Raw genomic sequence first — 18,221 nt, 5'->3', positions numbered from 1 at the left:
GTTGCAAATCTCTGAATACACTAAAAACCACTGAACTGCACACCTTTTATTTGGCCATGTGGCTTGTGGGATGTTTCCAGGCCACAGATTGAAGCCAGGACCCCAACACTGGAAGTATGGAGTCCTAACCACTGAACTGCCAGGGAATTCCCTGCACTTTTCTTTAAAAAGTAGATTTAATGGTATATGAATTGCATTTCATTAAAGCTGTTATAAAAGGTTCTTTGTACTGATGATACATGCCTATTCTTTAGACAGATGCTCTACAACAGAGCCAGTAGATTCAGTGAAATAACCTTAACAAGTTTATCCCCCTTCTACATGGTTCACTTCTCTCATAGCTCAGCTGGTAAAGAATCTACCTGCAATGTGGGAGACCTGGGTTCGGCCCCTGGGTTGGGAAGATCCCCTGGTGAAGGGAACTACCCATTCCAGTATTCTGGCCTGGAGCATATCATGGACGGTATAGTCCATGGGGTCATAAAGAGTCGGACACGACTGAGCAACTTTCACATAGTTCACTGCTACAATCCAAAAATCTGGATAGAAGAACTGAAAGAAAGACTACACTGTACAACTGTTTTACAAACCTTTATTGGAAAGGCTACAAACTTTGTATTGCCAGGCATTTCTTTTGCTTAAAAGTGTTGCGGGGGAAGTAACCTTGGATACAAAACTACTATGCTGTTGCATCTTGCCCAGGCTGGTTGTAAAAGTTTTTGTACAATGGAGGTAGAGTGGATAGGGCAATAATTTAAACCTCACAGGCCTTGATTAATGTCAGGACACCTTTTTTTTTCCCATTCAGGTTCTAGAAGACCTAGAAATAGACTACAAGTACTACAATTAGGCTCAGGAAGGGCATAATACATTTAAAATTTTTAATTTTCAGTTTCCTCCCATTTGTCTTTTACAAACGTATCTACAACTGATGTATCTTTTCCCTAAAATAAATGTGTTCTAAAAATATCTATTCTGGGAATGAAAAGAATAGAAGATGAAAGAGTAGTACAACATCCTTTTCGTAGTAGTTTTACCTGATTTTTCTCATACCAGCCTAAGAGTCTTACCTTTCTGTAAAACAATAGTAATCAATGCTTCCCCCAATCTCAAATATTCAACTTAATGGAGACAAGAAAATCTTTAACTTAACATTTAATGAAAACAGAGCATTTTAACAGGTTCTATGCAGACACGGTTCTAACACTGATTTGCTGTTGACTTATTTTTTTAAACAGAGTTGGGTGGGGAAATACAGAGGCCAGGTTAACTTGGCCCCAATACTCAGGATCATGAGTTACATAACTTAGATGTCCTTGACTCTACAAAGCATTAATTGAAGCCAATAAAGCCCATTTCTACCAATATATCAAACTTTCTCTTGTCTTTTGAAACTATAAAATGGGCATGAGCCTGAGGCATAAGCTTCAGGCCAATGGGTTTTTAAATGCTGTTTAAGAACCAGAACTAGGATACATTCTCCAGTTTAAGGATAGATTTTACAGTTTAAATTATGTCCTTGTTTAAGGAAAGATTTTACAGTTCAAAATATGTTCTTCTTTCTAAAAATGTGAGACAAAGAGTAATTTACATCAACTGCTTTTTATTATTCAGTTCCAGAAACCTTTCACAAGATGGTAAAAAAAAAGGGGGGGGGGGGAACACCCCCCCCGCCCAAAACTTTACAACCACAGCTCAGCTAATAATATTTTTTCCATTGTTCCCAGTCAGCTCCAAACCCATTGTGTGCAAAGCCCATTTTCCCATGCATCTAAATGATAGATACAGGCTATGAAATTCTTTATTCTATTTGTAGCAGCTTATGCAGGTGCAGCCAAACACAAAGCTTCAGGACAAATTGTACACAAACTTTACAATGTGGGATTTGAATTTAAAATATGAAACATAAAATCTACACAAAACTGATAAAAATCAAGCACAGATATCAGGACTGAAACTTATAACCCATGTGTGAAAGGGAGTCTTGTTTCCTTTCAAGTGCTTTATTCTGCTATAGAACAGTCGAAATGAAGATGTAAAGCTTTGTGGTTAGTTTAAATTATACACTCTGTAGATACTATACCAATTTTAAAAGTTACACATAGACCAACAGATGTCCATCAGTTCATCTGGTTGACCAGACGCTCCAGCTGGATTGTAGAAAACAAACCAGGCCAATGTGGAAGGAAAATCCACCTGTGCAATTTGTTTGCAGAGTTTACTGATGGGCACATTGCACTCCTGGTCCATGATGGCTACTGCTTTCTTCATCAGAGCTATCATTATACGCTTCACGCCTCTGACCACCTCCTGAGCCCCGAGTGCTATCAAATTCTTGAAGCTCTACCTCCTCAGTGTCTCCAATAATATTTGGAACTTCTGGTCTAGATGGCAGAAGATCTTCTAATTCCTTCATTAAAATACGCAAAAATAAGATTAGCTGGAAGATTATCATCTACTACCAATTTCACTTTTGATACAATCCAAGATATATGTTTGACAGTTAAAATCTTTGCACTTTAAGCCAGAGATCACAAATGGATGACCCACAGACCAAATCTAGACATTTTTTTGTGCAACTCATCTATTGATTAGAAGACAATAAACAGATTTAACTGCTAACATTTAAACACTGGAAAACCACATCAGACATGTCTTTCTGCATGAACGACCAGCAGATGCTAAAAGCTGGGTAAGAGATCTGCTCTCCAGAGTCCCAATCCTCCTACCATCACCTCACCCCTCTGCTTATGCCTTCACTATTCCCGACTTGGCCCCATAAACTTTTACATCAGCTATTTCCACTTTAAAAAACAATGAGGCCAGACCATCAACCACTCAAATTAATAAACTACGTGATCTAATCTTAGCACCCAAAACAAATGGAAAGTGACAAAGAAACAACTATTATTAAACTTTAAGGCATCTGCTGCCTAAATTTAGAGAACACTTACAGAAAGTTTATCTGGGTTGATCCAGTTGTTTTCAGGAAACTGCACATCAAACTTAATGTAAAGATCACCTTTTTCGAAGGGATTACGATATTGTGGCATTCCTTCACCTCGAACCACACGAACACATCCTATTATTTGAGTAAATAAAGGGGAAAATATTAAGAATTTTACCCAAGAAAGTGCTCAATAATACATATTTTTTGAGAGTCACCCACTGTAGAAGATTACATAGAATCTTAGATCAGACAAAAATCAAGATTTACCTGGTTCAATTACTTTGCCAGGGGGGTATTTCACCACAATCTGACGTCCATCAAGGTGCTTAAATGTGAACTGAAATCCACAAAGAGCTTCAACAAGTCCTATTTTATATGTCATGTGCAAATCATTCCCATCTCTCTGGAACACCTACAAATGAAGCACACAAGAAACATCTTTTTAAGAAACCATGGAGGCATGTTGTGCTGTGTTACTTGAATCAATTTCAAAACCTTAATTCTACCATTTACTGCAAAGTCAAATTGCCACCATCCCTAAGTTCCCTAAATTTATCAATATATATAAGGACACCTAGCTATTCTCAAGTAATATGCTAGAAACTTCGATCACAAAAGAATTGGAATTGGGAATACAATGGCTCCTAAGGCACAGTTGAAGCTTTAAAAACATAACCAAGTATATTTTACAATTATGGCCCATTTCTGAACCATGTACAAGGCCCAGTGGGACTCTGTAGAACAGGTTCACCTGGAGTTTCCTCCAGACATGATTCTACGAGGGGAAGGGGAGGGCCCAAGCTCAACTAAAAAAGCTCAACCAATAAAAGGGCTCAGACCCCACACTTCATGTAAGTATGAACAAGTCTTACCTAACCTAAGATAACAAAACTTGCTTAGGTGAATGCAAACCAAACGCTAAGTAAAGTTGGCTTATTAATGCACTATAAACCTATGGACTATGTAACGCAAAGGTTATTCAACAAGCATTTTAAAAAATGTTTCTGAGCATTCAACATGCAGGAAAAAATACATCCAATTTCACACATGCCCAACTTACAACTTCTGCTTCTTAGAATTTTCAACTATCTATATTAACTTTTGAAATTTAACTTGAAATAAAATTAAATGTAGTGAACAGTCACCTAGATTTTTTTCAACAGCCTCTCTTCCAAAGAATAATGCTGGCTGGTTAATTCAGAAGAGAGGAAATATGAAAGATAAGACTCCTTTCCTAAACTACCCTCCTAAACCTACCTACAAGGAAAGTCAATCTCAAACCATCATCTTGACAACTGGTCCTAGACCAGCAGCCTCAGCAGCACCAGGAAACTGCTTAGGAATGTACATTCTTGGGCACCATCCCATACCCACTGCATTAGAAACTATGAAAAGTGAGGCCCAGCAATCTGTCATTTTAATAAGCCCTCCAAGGGATTCTAATGTATACTTAAGCTTAAGAACCACTGAATTTATATTACCCACGTGAGTTTACTAAGGTGTTTCTTACAAATGGAGGAAAAATTAATTTCAGTAAGGTTTTTTTAATGCAGGACTTAATGCTTTTGCAAATTTGTACAATGCAAGTGTTTCTGAACATCTCATTATATTATTGTTCCAAGAACCATCCTTAACCACGTATCATTTAGTTACAGCAATATTCGAAGGAGCAAGAAGACGTACTATGTTCTTGGATAGAGGAACTCAAACTAATTTAAAAAAATGGTATTAGGGTTGTTTCTTGTGGGGGAGGGGGCCAGCAGGAAGGGTGGTTAGATTAGACAATTAGATGTTAAAATTCAAACAGAAAATAAACAGGCAAGCATGGCCAGGAAATTTTTGAAAAACAAGACTAATGAGGAGATTACCAAGAACCAGATAATAAAACACTTAAAAGCTGAAATAATTTCTGAAAAATACAGAGGAGAGACTAGTATCACCCAATGTTACCCACCACTGTGGTTCTTTGCTGTACAAATGCATTATGACAGCAAAATCACCGAAACACACACATACCTATACTGAAAGATGATACACATGCATACATATTACTCTCAAACTTGCACTATTTTTTGATCAGAAGATTTACATTCTGTTTCAAGCTACAAAACCCACCCTGATCTCATGGCCTCACAATTCCTACAAGTGTTGACAGTTTTTAAACAAAAAGCCCCAAGCAAAATACAAGCTTGTTGGTGAACTAGTTCAAACTAGTCAATTTTTCTTAAGAGGGTTAAGAATATTCTCAATGGTATAAATTAAACAAGATGCCTAAATCTCATTTTGGGCTCAAATTTACTTTACCAGTCAATAAAACCAAGAAGGAAAAATCTCTGACCTCTTACTAGATGAACTTCCATTCTAGCCTTTATCATCTTCTATTTTCTACTTTAGACAACCAGTAGCATCTGCTGTTTGTTAAAAATTCCATGCAATTCCACTGTAGCCAATAACTTTAGAGGCTGATTTACTTCCAAATGCCTCCTCACAGTTCCAAGAAAGAAGAGCAGGTTATTCTTTATCTTATTTGATTCTACACTATCTTTCTGAGGGATGAGTTTTGTTTTAAGTAGGCAAAGCCAAGCCCAGGAAGACCGAAGCTAGTACATGGGAGCCAGAACTTAAGTCTCTTGTCTCTAAGAACAGTGATTTCTATTTTGTAAAACCCAATATACTTAGAATATTTCAACCCATAAGACAGAATTCTAATTTTTTAAGAAATTATTCCTTAAAAAAATTAAAAAAGCAATCTAGGGACCCTTGTCATCACTGGTAGGTTTGGCAACATTCACAGAAGGACAAGATATATTGCAATTTATAGATTTTCACTTTCACTTTCATAGATTTGCTGAGGCAATTAACTTGACTAGCATCCCTTGAGAAAGGCTAGTGTAGTAGTAGTAAGCCAGTCCAGTGAGGGAATGAATCCAATCAAATCCCCAGAATCTGCATCTCAATATGGCTTTATTCTCTATTGGATTCTTGGTAATTTTTAAAATTTATTTGTAGAAATCACCATCATATGGGAGAAAATTTTATTGTGAACTAAAAAAGGTGGACTAGACTTCCAAAGGAACTCAAAATGGCAATGTGATCAAGTACAAAGCCAGAATTCTGTCAAATCCTTCTATATTCCAGAACTAGGTGGGCACCAAAGCTCCACACACGTTCTTCATGAATAAAAAGGTCTATAATATACTCCACTGCACATGTAAAAAATACAGATGCAATGGTATAATCAAAATAACATACTCCAGGCCACACTGTTAGCTCAGTTCATTTTCCCATGTACATTAACACAGCAGTCCCCAAACTTCTGGGCACCAGTTTTGTGAATTCTTCCTGGACTGTGGGGTGGAGGTGGTGTAACAATGTTCAGGTAGTAATGCAAGCATGGGGAATGCTAGGGAGCAAAATATAAAGCTTCACTCAAGGTCCAGGATTGAAGACCCTTGCATTAACAGATACAACGCTGAGTAATCAGAAATTTAAAAACAGGGAGTTCCCTGGCAGTCATGTGGTTAGGACTTCCACTGCTGTGGGCACAGGTTCAACTCCTGGTCAAGGAACTGAGCTCCCACAACCCACAAGACGCCCCTGCCCTCCCCTACCCCAAAAAGGAGAATGAGAAATTTAAAATGCAATGTTTTTAAAACTGCAGAACTTTTTTTTCAAGAAAAGCTCACATGGATAACCAGTATGTAAAACAAATCAACAGAGCAGTACTGAGGACTGACACCGTCACCAGCTCACCAACCATCAAAGAAGTTCACAGGGAAAACTAAGCTGCCTACATTATCTGGTCCAATGCCTTATCTTCATAAACAAGGAAACGGGGGTACAGACACAACAGGATTACTTAAGGTTACAGTGCCAGTCAACAGCAGAGCCGGGACCAAGATCAGCTCCTATCGTGCTTCTGACAGCACCTGTCTTGCTGGTCTACTAATAATAAGTCAGTCCTTATGAACTCAGCCAAACCACTTAACAACTTCATCTATATTCAATGCTACTTCAGGGAACTCAAACTGATCTAACCTGTATCTTGGGCTTCCCTCATAGCTCAGTAGGTAAAGAATCTGCCCGCAATGCAGGTGATCCAGGTTGGATTCCTGGGTTGGGAAGATCCCCTGGAGAAAGAAATGGCAATCCACTCCAGTATTCTTGCCTGGAGAATCCCATGGACAGAGAGGCCTAGGGGGCTACAGTCCATGGGGTCGCAAGAATTGGACACAAGTTAGCAACAAAACCACCACCAACCTGTATCTTGCATACAAGACCCATTTCTGATCTTCTGAAGCAAAAATAAAACAAAAAGGAAATTACCTCATGCTCTTTTTCTTGTAGCAAAAGAACAATGTCTCCTGGTTCCACTCCTGGGGCCTGGTCTGCTTCCCCAGTAAATGTAATTCTCTGTCCATGTTTCATGCCTTTGTCTACGTGGACTTCAAGAATCTTGACTTCTTTAATTACTTTCTTCCCTTCACATTTTTTACAGCGGTCCTTTTCATTAATTACCTCTCCTGGAAAAAGAGGTCATTCAAACTTCCAGCAAGGGTACTATATTGCACTCTTAAGTAAGACAGGTCTTGATAATGCCTTTATTCACTAAATAAATTTCCTGTACTTCTTTAAACTGCTACCTGAACTTCTGATGAACATTCTTAGGAACAAAACTCACACCTCACTGCAGATTACCTAAAGGACCCAGCTACCTAGTCTCCTCTATTCCAGAGTATAAAATATCTTAAATAACATTACATTATCTTACCTCCTGACACTACTTCCTAAAGTTAAAACAAAGCCTAAGGATCAAGCAAACAAAATGGGTGGTCAGACACTAGAACTTCTACAAATGCTTCATTTTTTGTCTTCGTTTCATGTAACAATGGAGCAACAACCCAAATAAAAATTTAAACATCCTTTATGACTCCAACAGTTTTTTCTTCCATGTATTCTGAAATATTTGATCAGTGGTATAATAAAATAAAACTGAAGCCATACAATAGTATATCATGAAAAAAATACCATCAATTCCTAATGGCTCATTACTGGCACACTTTAATGCTTATGTGACATATAAATGACTTTAGGAACACTGCTTCTGCAAAGTATGTTCTGCAAAGCACCAGTTCCTTAAAATGGTAATGGCACATGGGAAAAGATTTCAGTCAACTCCAATTTCTTGAGTAGGAAATGTCAGCAACTTTAATAAAGTAAAATGCACTAAGACTCTTCAGGAGGGAAGTATGATATGTGGCTTCTCAAAATTATCTTGTCACTTTCAGAAGCAATTTGGAAAACGGTGTTCTAGAGCTGTCCAATATAGCAGCCACTAGCCACCTGAGGTTACTTAAGTTTAAAATAATGAAAAGCTCAGTTCCTCAGCCACACCCAGGTGGCTAGTGGCTACTATTGCAGACATTACATATATAGAACCTTTCCATCACAGAAAAATTCTTTTGGATAGCACTGCTCTAGAACAAGGCTGGCAAAATAAGGCTCACAGGCCAAACTAGGCATGCCTTTGTTTCTGTAAATACTATTCATCCAGAAGACAGTCAGGCCCACTTATTTACATATTATCTGTGGCTATAAAAGTGCTAAAAGGGTGGAAGAGTAGCAGTTTCAAAAACCATTAACCTACAAAAATCTAAAATATTTACTTCTGTAAAATGAGCTTCAATTGCAATGATCTAGCCTCAAAAGCTAACTAAAGTTTATAGTAAAATCCTCTACCTATCAGAATGAGAACTAAACAATTTGCTGTCTCCCTTTTACCATTTAAAATATAACGGATAAGTAAACAACAACAAAAAAACACAAAAGGACAAAAAACTTTGCCCATCTTTTTGGAAAAAGACTAACATTCCACTCAACATAATATAAATGTACTGTTTATCGGTGTTCACTGGGCCTATGCAAAAGGAAATAATATTTTTGCATTTTAAAAAATAACTCTCTACCTTTTACAATACAATGAATATAAACACATGTTGAAAAAGAAAAACTGTAAGCTTTTCCAATTTCTGCATTCCCAATCCATTCCAACAGAAAGGCAGAGAAACACTGGCATGCATACCTTCTCCATTACAGTCAGAACACACAGACTGCATCTGCTGTACCATCCCTGGAGCCAGCTGTCTGATCATGATGCGTACACCTCGACCCCGACAAGCACTACACTTCTGAACAGCTCCAGACTTCCCACCTTGGCTAAAGCAAGCAGAAGTATAAATTAGATTTTTCCCCGCTAGGTCATGAAAAATGGGAATTGTGCTTTTTACCTTCATCTTCAACCCCCAAAGACTGGAATTTTAACCAACTTTCAGAGGTATCAGAAACTGTTCTGGGTTGGGTAGTCAGTTTGAAATCATGAATAATTTTTATTTGATATAGACTAAACATGTGACTCAAAGAACAGATGAAATTTATTTCATAACCAGGAAACACACTCACCCACTGCATGCACTACAGAGTACATTCTTGCTAAGTTGTAGTTTCGTTGTCTTGCCATTATACAGGTCTTCTAAAGATACTCTGTGGAGAAAAGAATTAGATTCAAATTTTGCCAAGTTGTCTTAAATACAAGAAAGGATTAGCTGATACAGCTAATTTCACTATAACCTTTTAAACAAAGAATTCAAGAACACCTTACATTAAGTCAACTGAGTGAGATTTTATTTTGTAGCTCAAATTGTTTATGGCTATAAACATACGTGGTGCTTAAAGCCAGAATGTAAAGGATCCGGCCAATAATTGACTGTGCTGCATTTTCTGATAAAACTGATAACTACACAAATTCCCCATCACACCTTCTTCTAGCCTTAGACAAAACCTTCACCTAATCCAACCCTTTGAATGAGGCAAAATTATTATCCTCATTTTAGAGGACAAAACTGAGGCACAGAGAGGTTAAGTAAATTGCCCAAGATCACACAGGCAGTCTGGCTCCGGATCCATGCTCTACTGTAAGCCTCTGTCTCCTTCAAGGACAATTCAGAAAGGCTACAAAGTTATATTACAATTTCTGAGAGACACTCAGATTGGATATGTCTTAAAAAAAAAAAAAATTGGCTTTATTACACTGTAACAGAGAATAGGTTTCCAAATAGAAAGCCTACAAGCTTTCAATGTCTGAAAAACCCAGAGAATTATAAGTGAAATTTGAGCAACTTTTACAAAAATTTCAAAGGGGTCTATAACCCCCAAATGGTCTAGATAAAAAGCCTATTAAAAATCCCAATTGATAAACCCCAACTTGCTTTTATTCACACAACATATTTGAACTGCAGGACCATTCATTTTCAAATAAACCTCAAAAAAAAATCTATTTATATCAGAGTCTCAAAAATATTATTCATTTACAACTTGGAAAGAACTTGCATTTAACTTGGTTTTACTGTTCTCATAGTGTTTTAAAATTCTTCTTTAGCAGTAAAGTGAAAGTGAAGTCGCTCACTTTAAAACAAAGGAACAAAAATATTTTTAAAAAAATTAAATAAAGGAACAAAAAAGTTAAAACTACCTTGCAAAGCACCTACATTATTTTGCAGCATTTGAAGCTAAAACTTTTATACATTCTAGACAGTGTAAGAATAAAGCACTTAAGGTCAAAACATTATCAACACTTCTAAACTATGGCATATCTAGACCTTAGACCAAAGTACTTGGTTCCATTAGCCTTTTATCCTCCTCCTCCTAAGAACCTTTAACCAACCATTTACACGATAGGTAGGTCTTCTTTGCCTTACATGTTAAATTGCAATTAGTATGCAACAGCACTACCTAAGAGGTCAGCAAGAAAAACCCTCATATCAATAAACATGGCAAAGAAAGAAAAATGTGGGTAATGGTCCAGTGAAGCTGGCACTCTCCACCAGTGGGGCTAAACCGACACATCCTCTAAAGACAATATAGTTGTATTTATTTATCAGCCTTAAAACACTGATACCTCCCCAGGAATCCCTACCAATGAGAGACAAAGCTGTACATAAAGATACAGCAGCACTATTCATTATAGAAAAAAAACTGGTAACATCCTATAGAAAAGGGAATGACAAAAGAAACCAGGGAATGCAAAATTATAAAGCCATTCAAAATGAAACACTAATGAAAATTTTAACAAATCATGCTTTACAGTCCCCTTATCTACTCAAATGTATAAACTAGATAATACGAAACATTAAAAATAAACACTTGAACTTCAGTGTCATGCATTTGCTAGTAAAACCATTATTGGTTCATGAAAAATTAACAGATAAAAGATCTCACAGATTTTGCAAAGTAGAATAGCTATTTTTTTTTTTTTATAAATTTATTTATTTTAGTTGGGGGCTAATTACTTTACAATATTGTAATAGTTTTTGCCATACATTGACATGAATCAGCCATGGGTTTACATGTGTTCCCTTTCCTGGACCCCCCACCCACCTCCCTCCCCATCCCATCCCTCTGGGTCATCCCATTGCCCCGGCCCTGAGCCCTTGTCTCATGCATCGAACATGGAATGGTGTTCTGTTTCACATATGATAATATACATGTTTCAATGCTATTCTCCCAGAACGTCCCACCCTCACCTTCTCCCTCAGAACAGCTATTTTTGTATTGGGTTCACAGTCTAAGATTAAGGTAAGATACCATTCATATGTTGGCAGGTTAATGTCAGGCTTGAAGCCAGCAAGCTCCATGAAAATCAATTCAGGAGAGTTCACACTGAGGATCAAGTAATAAGTGACTGTAACATGTCAACCAACCAGTTGGATGGTCACTCACTTTGTAAGTTTTTAAATTAAAACTAACTCAGAAGGTTAGTTTTCTCTTTTCAGAGAAAAGAATCTTAATTGAAAATTTAAAAACAAGAAGCCTCAGAAGCATATACCAAAACCATCTCCCCACTCTGTAAAAACACCAACCATCCTTTAAGATCTGTCACCAAATACCAACAACCAGGTTATTAAATTCAACTTAGTCAGCCACTGAAGACAGTATGGCAAATGGAAGATTTTTTTTTTCTGATTAAAGACAGAACATTTTTTGATACCTTTCCTCTCCTGTACCAAATACTTCTACTTGGAAAAAAGTACTTAGTATTTTTAAAGAAAAAAAGAGATATTCACTTGAGCGGATGCATCATGTCTTCTCCTCTTCTTCTGCCATTTCGACTTCTGCTCTGATTACCCATGAAGCTAAATAATCCTCCACCAAAAATGTGAGAGAAAATATCATCCATGCCACCACCTCCACCGCTACCTTCCCGAAGACCTTGTTCTCCATATCTGTCATATAGTTCACGCTTCTCAGGATTTGATAGTACTTCATATGCAAAACTTATTTCTTTGAACTATAAACAAAAAGGAAAAAGGAAAACAGTTGGATTTTCAAATAAAGGACTAGGGAAATGCTATAGGAATCTAGAATTCATTTAATTCTAAGAAAAGTTACAGGTGGTCCTATTTACCAACTACCACTACCCATAATGTTAGTATCCCTATTATAAAGTCCAAAATATTCTTAACGTAAAAATGTGGCTCTATGGGCATAAATGGACTTTCCTTACAACATTCCCTTTTTTTCCAAGAAGGGCAATTTAAGTTTAAAACAAAAATCTCAGGTGAAAAAAAGTCTCAAATAACTTACTTTGTCACCAGCATTTGGATTCTTATCAGGATGGTATTCTTTGGCTAACTTTCTGTATGCCTTCAATAAAAGATTTAACAAAAAAAAGGTTACATATAAAGACCAGTTTAAAGACTTGTGAGTACTAAGTTAACATCCAAATTTCTGAGAAGCAATACTTCCACTGGCACTGTTGGACATTTTCCATCTTAATACTGTTTACTCACTAATAACAAAGTAGACAGTAGTTACATTAGAAAATAGATTATACTGAAGACAGATGCAAACAATAAAACAAAACCACAGAGAAAAACAAAACACTAAAACATCCCATATTTTCACTATTGTCAAACGTCTTTGATGGCCAGTAACCACACCAAGAAGATTCCAATAAACTCTAAAAAATTAAGCTAAGAATCCAGGCTCATGATGGCTCCTCTGATTGTAGCACCAGGAAAAAGCCAAGACAAGCTCCTATGTCATGTTTCTTTTCATACGGTGAACTGTGGTCTCAATTGGAGTGACTTCAGTCTTGCGAAGCAGCATACATTTGGGTGACTGAGAGATAAACCACTTAAGCCTTCATTCACAGATACATGAATTATGTAATACAGAACAGCATTTCCGGTAAGGTAACAGGAAGTCCTTTTACTCTGAACTGCACCCGTCCCACTGCCTAAGAAGCATTCTCATTTTTCTAAGCTTACAAATCCGGATACTCTAAGCCTCGTGAAGATGCTGTGGGACTTAAATGTCTCAAATGCTTTGAAATCCTGCGATGAAAGAGTCGCAGCACTGCAAAGAGCGATAATGAGGCCTTCTATTTATTTTTAGTCGGTGTACACTCAGGTGTTTGGCTGGGACCCATGGCTTCTTCCTGAAGCGGGTAGAGAACATCTGGATTACCTGCCTACAGAACAATGCACCCAAACACAGACCCACGCCACCTCCGGGTCGACAAGCGAGGGAGGAAGCCGGGAGAAGCTCCGCAGCCGCGGCTCCCAGGAAACATCCCTAAGCTTCCCCAGGCAGCCAGCGGGGGAGGGGTCGAGACCCCTCCACCAAGCCCCAGATCAGTCCCGACGCGGTTCGGGCGCCGACGTCCGCGGCGTGGTCAACTCCTCTCCTGGGGCTGGGATGCGCTGAGCGCCTTGGTCCAACCTGTTTTTCCAGGGTGGTGACCTCGGCGCGAGGAAGGCCGGGCAGGCAGCTGCCTCCCGGGAGCGCCCGGCCTCCGGCGCTCGCCGGGGGAGGGAGGAAGGAAGCGTTTTCGTAGTGTTTGCGCAGAGGTGGGTTTTATTTGCTGCATCTGCGGGCGGGCGGGGACGGCGGCCCAAGGTCAGCCGAGGCCGGAGTGCGCGGCCCGAAGAGAGCCGGTCTCGCCGCCGGCCCCCAACCTGGGCCGACCGCCGCCGGCTCGCGGGCTGCCCCGCAGCGCGGCCTGGCCGTCCCAGTCGCGCAGGCCCGCGCCCCTCACACCTTGCCCAGCCAGCCCGCGCCCCAATACCTTCTTCAGCTCGTTCTCGCTGGCGCCAGGCGGGACGCCCAGGATGTCGTACAGTTTCGTGTCGGCCACGTTCGCCATGGCGGCCGGCCGGGCAGCGCTCAGGAAAGAAGGCGGAGAAGCAGGAGGAGCGGAGCCGGGCCCTAAGCGGCAGCAGAGGCGGCGGCAGCGCAGGCGGAGACAGCGAGGGGGAAGCAGGGGTGGGGCTGAACTTTGACCCGACGCACGGCGCTCCGTGACGTCGCTGCGCAGAGCCCGCCGCGAGGGCAGGAGACCGTTGGGGTCGTGGGTGGTGAGGGAGCATGCTGGGTACTCTTCTAGTTTGAGGCTGTGGGCCGCCAGATGAGGTCCAGTGTAGAAAGCCGGGAAACTATGCACGGTGCTCCCAGGGACATTAGCTCTCTCTAGAGGCATTTACTGGGGGGTACTGAAAGGATGAAGAAGCCGATGCGGCCCACGCCCGCCCCTTCGGTCCACTTCCAGTCCCGTCTGTTCTGGGCTCGCGGAGGTCGTCCTCAGAGTTAAGATGCCGCCCGCGGACCCTCTGGGTCTGGTTCCCTCCGGGCTTAAAATGAAAAACATCTTGTAGGACTTGAATGGTGTTTTGTATTAGGGCATTTTCAAGCATTCACCAAAAGTAGTGTATTACACTTAAACGGTTAGCTGCATTTTGCCGATTTTGTTTAATGTATTCCCCCATACTCTCTACTTACAGTGTCGTAAGGGAATTCATTCGTTTATAAATACTCTGTGTGTTTGTGTGTATACATATAATTTGCATGATCACATCCACACATGTAATGAAACGAATTCATCTAATTCCTAATCTGCGTTTGAGCCTAGTGGCTCAGTCATGTCGGACTCTGCGACCCTAGGGACTTGGAGCCTGCCAGGCTCCTCTGTCCATGGGATTCTCCAGGCATGAATACTGGAATGGGTAGCCATTCCCTTTTCCCTGGGATCTTCCCTACCCAGGGATGGAACCTGGGTTTCCTGCATTGCAGGCAGAATTTTTAGGGACTGTTGTTTAGACTGTCACCATTGTCCCATGTCCTTTCACAATTGGTTCGTGGCATCTAGATCCACAAGTTCCACCCCTTGCATCTGGATCAAGTGCCTAAGTCTCTTACTTGGCATATAATAACTTCAAAATTAGTCATCATCAGAGGTCTAGATGGTATCAGCAGCCTGTTTGGGCGCACAGTCATCTGGTGATTGTTGCCCATGATTTAGGTTCAGAAAATGTTTGCTATGCACCTAGCCACGGACTTACCTTGTGGCTCAGCTGGTAAAGAATCCGCCCGCAATGCGGGAGACCGGGGTTTGATTCCTGTGTTGGGAAGATCCCCTGTAGAAGGGAAAGGCTACCCACTCCAGTATTCTGGCCTGGAGAATTTCATGGACTGTATAGTCCATGGGGTCGCAAAGAGTCGGACACGACTGAGCGACTTTCACTGTTTACCACGTGCTAAGATGTATGGTCTCCTGTTCTGGTGAAGGGGAGTCTTACAGAAGAATAAGTCATAATGCCTAGCTTTTAAACTCACTAATGATTTATGGAGATAGAAAAAATAGCATCTTCAGATCCTTTGGAACCTGAACTATTATGGTGATAAAGACTCCAGCATAGGCATCTCACTTAGGATAACCACTTCTCCCTGGCATTCCTCCAGACCTAGTTTGGAGTGCCATGCCAAGGAGTTGAAATTTATCCTGAAAACCCTGGGGAATAATTGAAATCATGATTCTCTTTTCACCTAACTCTTCCATTTTTCTCAAATCCTGACCAAAATGCTGCTCTTTCAGTGAAGTCTTTCTTGACTCCACAACCAGTTGAACATTGCTATCTTATTTGAATTCCCACTACCCTTGGCTTGTGGGACTTGAATGGTATTTTGCTGTGAGTCTGAGCTCCATCAGTAGGTTCCTTAGGGGAAATTCACTCTTCTGTTTTTGAATGCAGATAGTCTAGTTTTGAATGCAGTAAAGGCCCCGATAATTTCAATTCCTCCACTTCCTTTTCACATTTTGAGTGGTTCATAAGAGGCAATATAAAGTTGTGGTGGAGTTAAAACATGTAGGCTGGTAGCCTGGCTCTGCCATTTATTAACAACATGACCTTGAGCAAGTTACTTAACTTTTCTGAGGCTGTTGCCTCACATGTAAAATGGGGTTTAATAGTTTTTATATCATTGGCTTGTCCTGATGATTAAAAGAGTTGATACACAGTACTGAAAACAGGAGCTAAAACCAAGTAAGTATTAGCAACTTTTTTTGCCCATTTGCCTATAAACTGTCTCCACATCTCTATTCATTGTCTTTATCTAAATTCTTGGCTTTCCAAGTGGGATTTCCCAACTTCCTTCATTGCCTATGTGGAATAGTCCTCAGTCACTCCTTCTTGGTGATCTCAGCTATCCAGTTCTCCCTACTTGCTGATTACCAGATTCTCTCCTTCCTCCATACATTCCTGTTCCACGTGAGATTGTGAACTAAAAACTTTGAATTGCAACCTTTGTATAGTTCATTATTTTATTTTCATCTTATTTTCTTTCTGTCCATAAAGAGTCGAACTTCTATTTGTTCCAGTTTTACTTAATATTTTTTTTTTTGCAAGGGTTTTCCCTTGGTTAGATTTTAGCTTCTGTTTTCTAGTGAAGAATAGCTGGGTAAGTCCCCCCACCACCACCACTCCCACTCAGGTCAAATTTACTTTACTACCTGACTTAATCAGTTGTCACAGTTCATATTTTTATTTTCATTAATTTACAATAATTCCTCTTTCTGAGCATTAATTGTAGTCAGCATTGTCATTTGCTAATGTTATAGGTCAACAAGTTATTTCAGAACAGTTCTGTGTGCTTCAGCTGACACATGCTCTCCTCCCTGTCATCACATACTGAGTCAAACCTGTGTCAGGGTGAGCACTGTAACATTTTCAGCCACTGACTTTGTATCTTTAAGGTAGCTCATTTAGTTTAGCTCCATATTTAGCTAATGCTGTGAAGGGAACAAGATCTTTATCTCATTTCATGTTTCAGGCATCATAAAATGCTGAGTCACAGTGCATCTGAGGGCTGCTCTCACTAGCCAAGTGATTTAAAGTTTGAAGTTGGAGTGATTTCAGATTTCTGCCAGGTTTATATTGTTGTTCAATTTCTTTTTCTTTTTTAAATTTGCTGTGCTTGTGTAACTTCGTGGGGTTGGGAGTGGGGTGAAGGTGGATAAGGACTAGGGAGAGACTGTATGAACCAGAAAGCCCATTCATATTGTTCACAACTAACTGAATACGGTACCATGAGATCCACGATTTTAGATAGCCTTAAATATATGGTTCAGGCAGTTTGGACAGTAGTTTTGCTTTCTGCCTTTTATCTAACTAGTTTGTGTGTGTGTGTGTGTATGCATGTGTGTGTGCACACTTGAAAAGAATGTTTATTCTGCTGTTGTGTGGAATGTTCTGTAAATCGAACTAGTTTTGAATGTACAGAGCAGATGACGCCAGTTGAAACATTTGTCAGGGTTACAGAAGACACACCCTTGTCATGAGGATACAATTAAAATTGATGATTGTTGGTACTCTGAGAAAAAAAATTGCGGAGTTTGGATCACTGGATAATCTTCATTCCTTGCACTTCCTAAACTAGATTGTTTGGTAATGGTACAGCGTGGTTATATAGGGTATATACGTATATGTGTGTATATATATTATTCATATATACACAAAACAATGTATATATAATGTATATATTGTACATACACAATACAGTGTTTCTATGAACTGCCTTATAGTCTCATTTTTGTGCATATTCTTAGTTGCTTCCATAGGATACATTTCTAGGATACTGTTAATATTTTCATTTTGTAGATTTGCATGTGAAGAGCACATGCTTTTGTTCTGGCATATAATCTTAAAATATTCTAAATTTGTGGGTTTGCTTAATAAAATTTCCATACCTTAAGTGTTAGAACAATTGTTAATAAACAATTGACAATATAGATTAGGAAAATCATCCAAAATCTATACTGACATTTAAGTATCAAATATATCTATATATAAATATATATGTGTGTGTATGTATACATATACACACATATATATATACATTTATATACATACACATATACATATGGTGTACATCATTGTAT

The 18,221-nt window shown here is 39.4% G+C and overlaps 1 protein-coding gene across 2 annotated transcripts; it reads right to left on the bottom strand.

Moving 5' to 3' along the window:
- Positions 1 to 578: 578 nt before the first annotated feature.
- On the bottom strand, positions 579 to 16,440 carry DNAJA2 (DnaJ heat shock protein family (Hsp40) member A2). Of its 2 annotated transcripts, XM_081507955.1 has the most exons (9): positions 14,076 to 16,440; positions 12,590 to 12,649; positions 12,070 to 12,293; positions 9,410 to 9,490; positions 9,033 to 9,166; positions 7,277 to 7,473; positions 3,218 to 3,362; positions 2,955 to 3,082; positions 579 to 2,410 (listed from the first exon to the last, which is right to left on the bottom strand). In XM_081507955.1, the coding sequence occupies exons 1-9, from the start codon at positions 14,484 to 14,486 to the stop codon at positions 2,219 to 2,221; spliced, it is 1,572 nt and encodes a 523-aa protein (XP_081364081.1). In that variant the 5' UTR covers positions 14,487 to 16,440; the 3' UTR covers positions 579 to 2,218. The 2 variants fall into 2 exon arrangements, with proteins under 2 accessions (XP_081364081.1, XP_081364083.1); XM_081507957.1 differs by lacking the exon at positions 3,218 to 3,362 and having other exon boundaries at positions 2,955 to 3,076; positions 7,363 to 7,473.
- Between the last annotated feature and the right edge of the window lie 1,781 nt (positions 16,441 to 18,221).

This window comes from Giraffa tippelskirchi, chromosome 7, assembly GCF_054371585.1.
Source record: "Giraffa tippelskirchi isolate mGirTip1 chromosome 7, T2T-mGirTip1v1.2.pri, whole genome shotgun sequence".
NCBI lineage: Eukaryota > Metazoa > Chordata > Mammalia > Artiodactyla > Giraffidae > Giraffa > Giraffa tippelskirchi.
This window is presented reverse-complemented; position numbering and strand designations above follow the sequence as displayed.

What these genes read in the sequence shown, in the direction of transcription:
- DNAJA2 (XM_081507955.1), bottom strand. Translation starts at nt 14,486, where the DNA reads ATGCCTCTAGAGAGAGCTAATGTCCCTGGGAGCACCGTGCATAGTTTC. An exon ending in GACATGATGCATCCGCTCAA is followed by an intron (nt 9,491 to 12,069) that starts GTGAATATCTCT and finishes TTTTCTCCACAG; the next exon opens with AGTATCTTTAGAAGACCTGT. An exon ending in TTCTGACTGTAATGGAGAAG is followed by an intron (nt 7,474 to 9,032) that starts GTATGCATGCCA and finishes CTCTTTTTCCAG; the next exon opens with GAGAGGTAATTAATGAAAAG.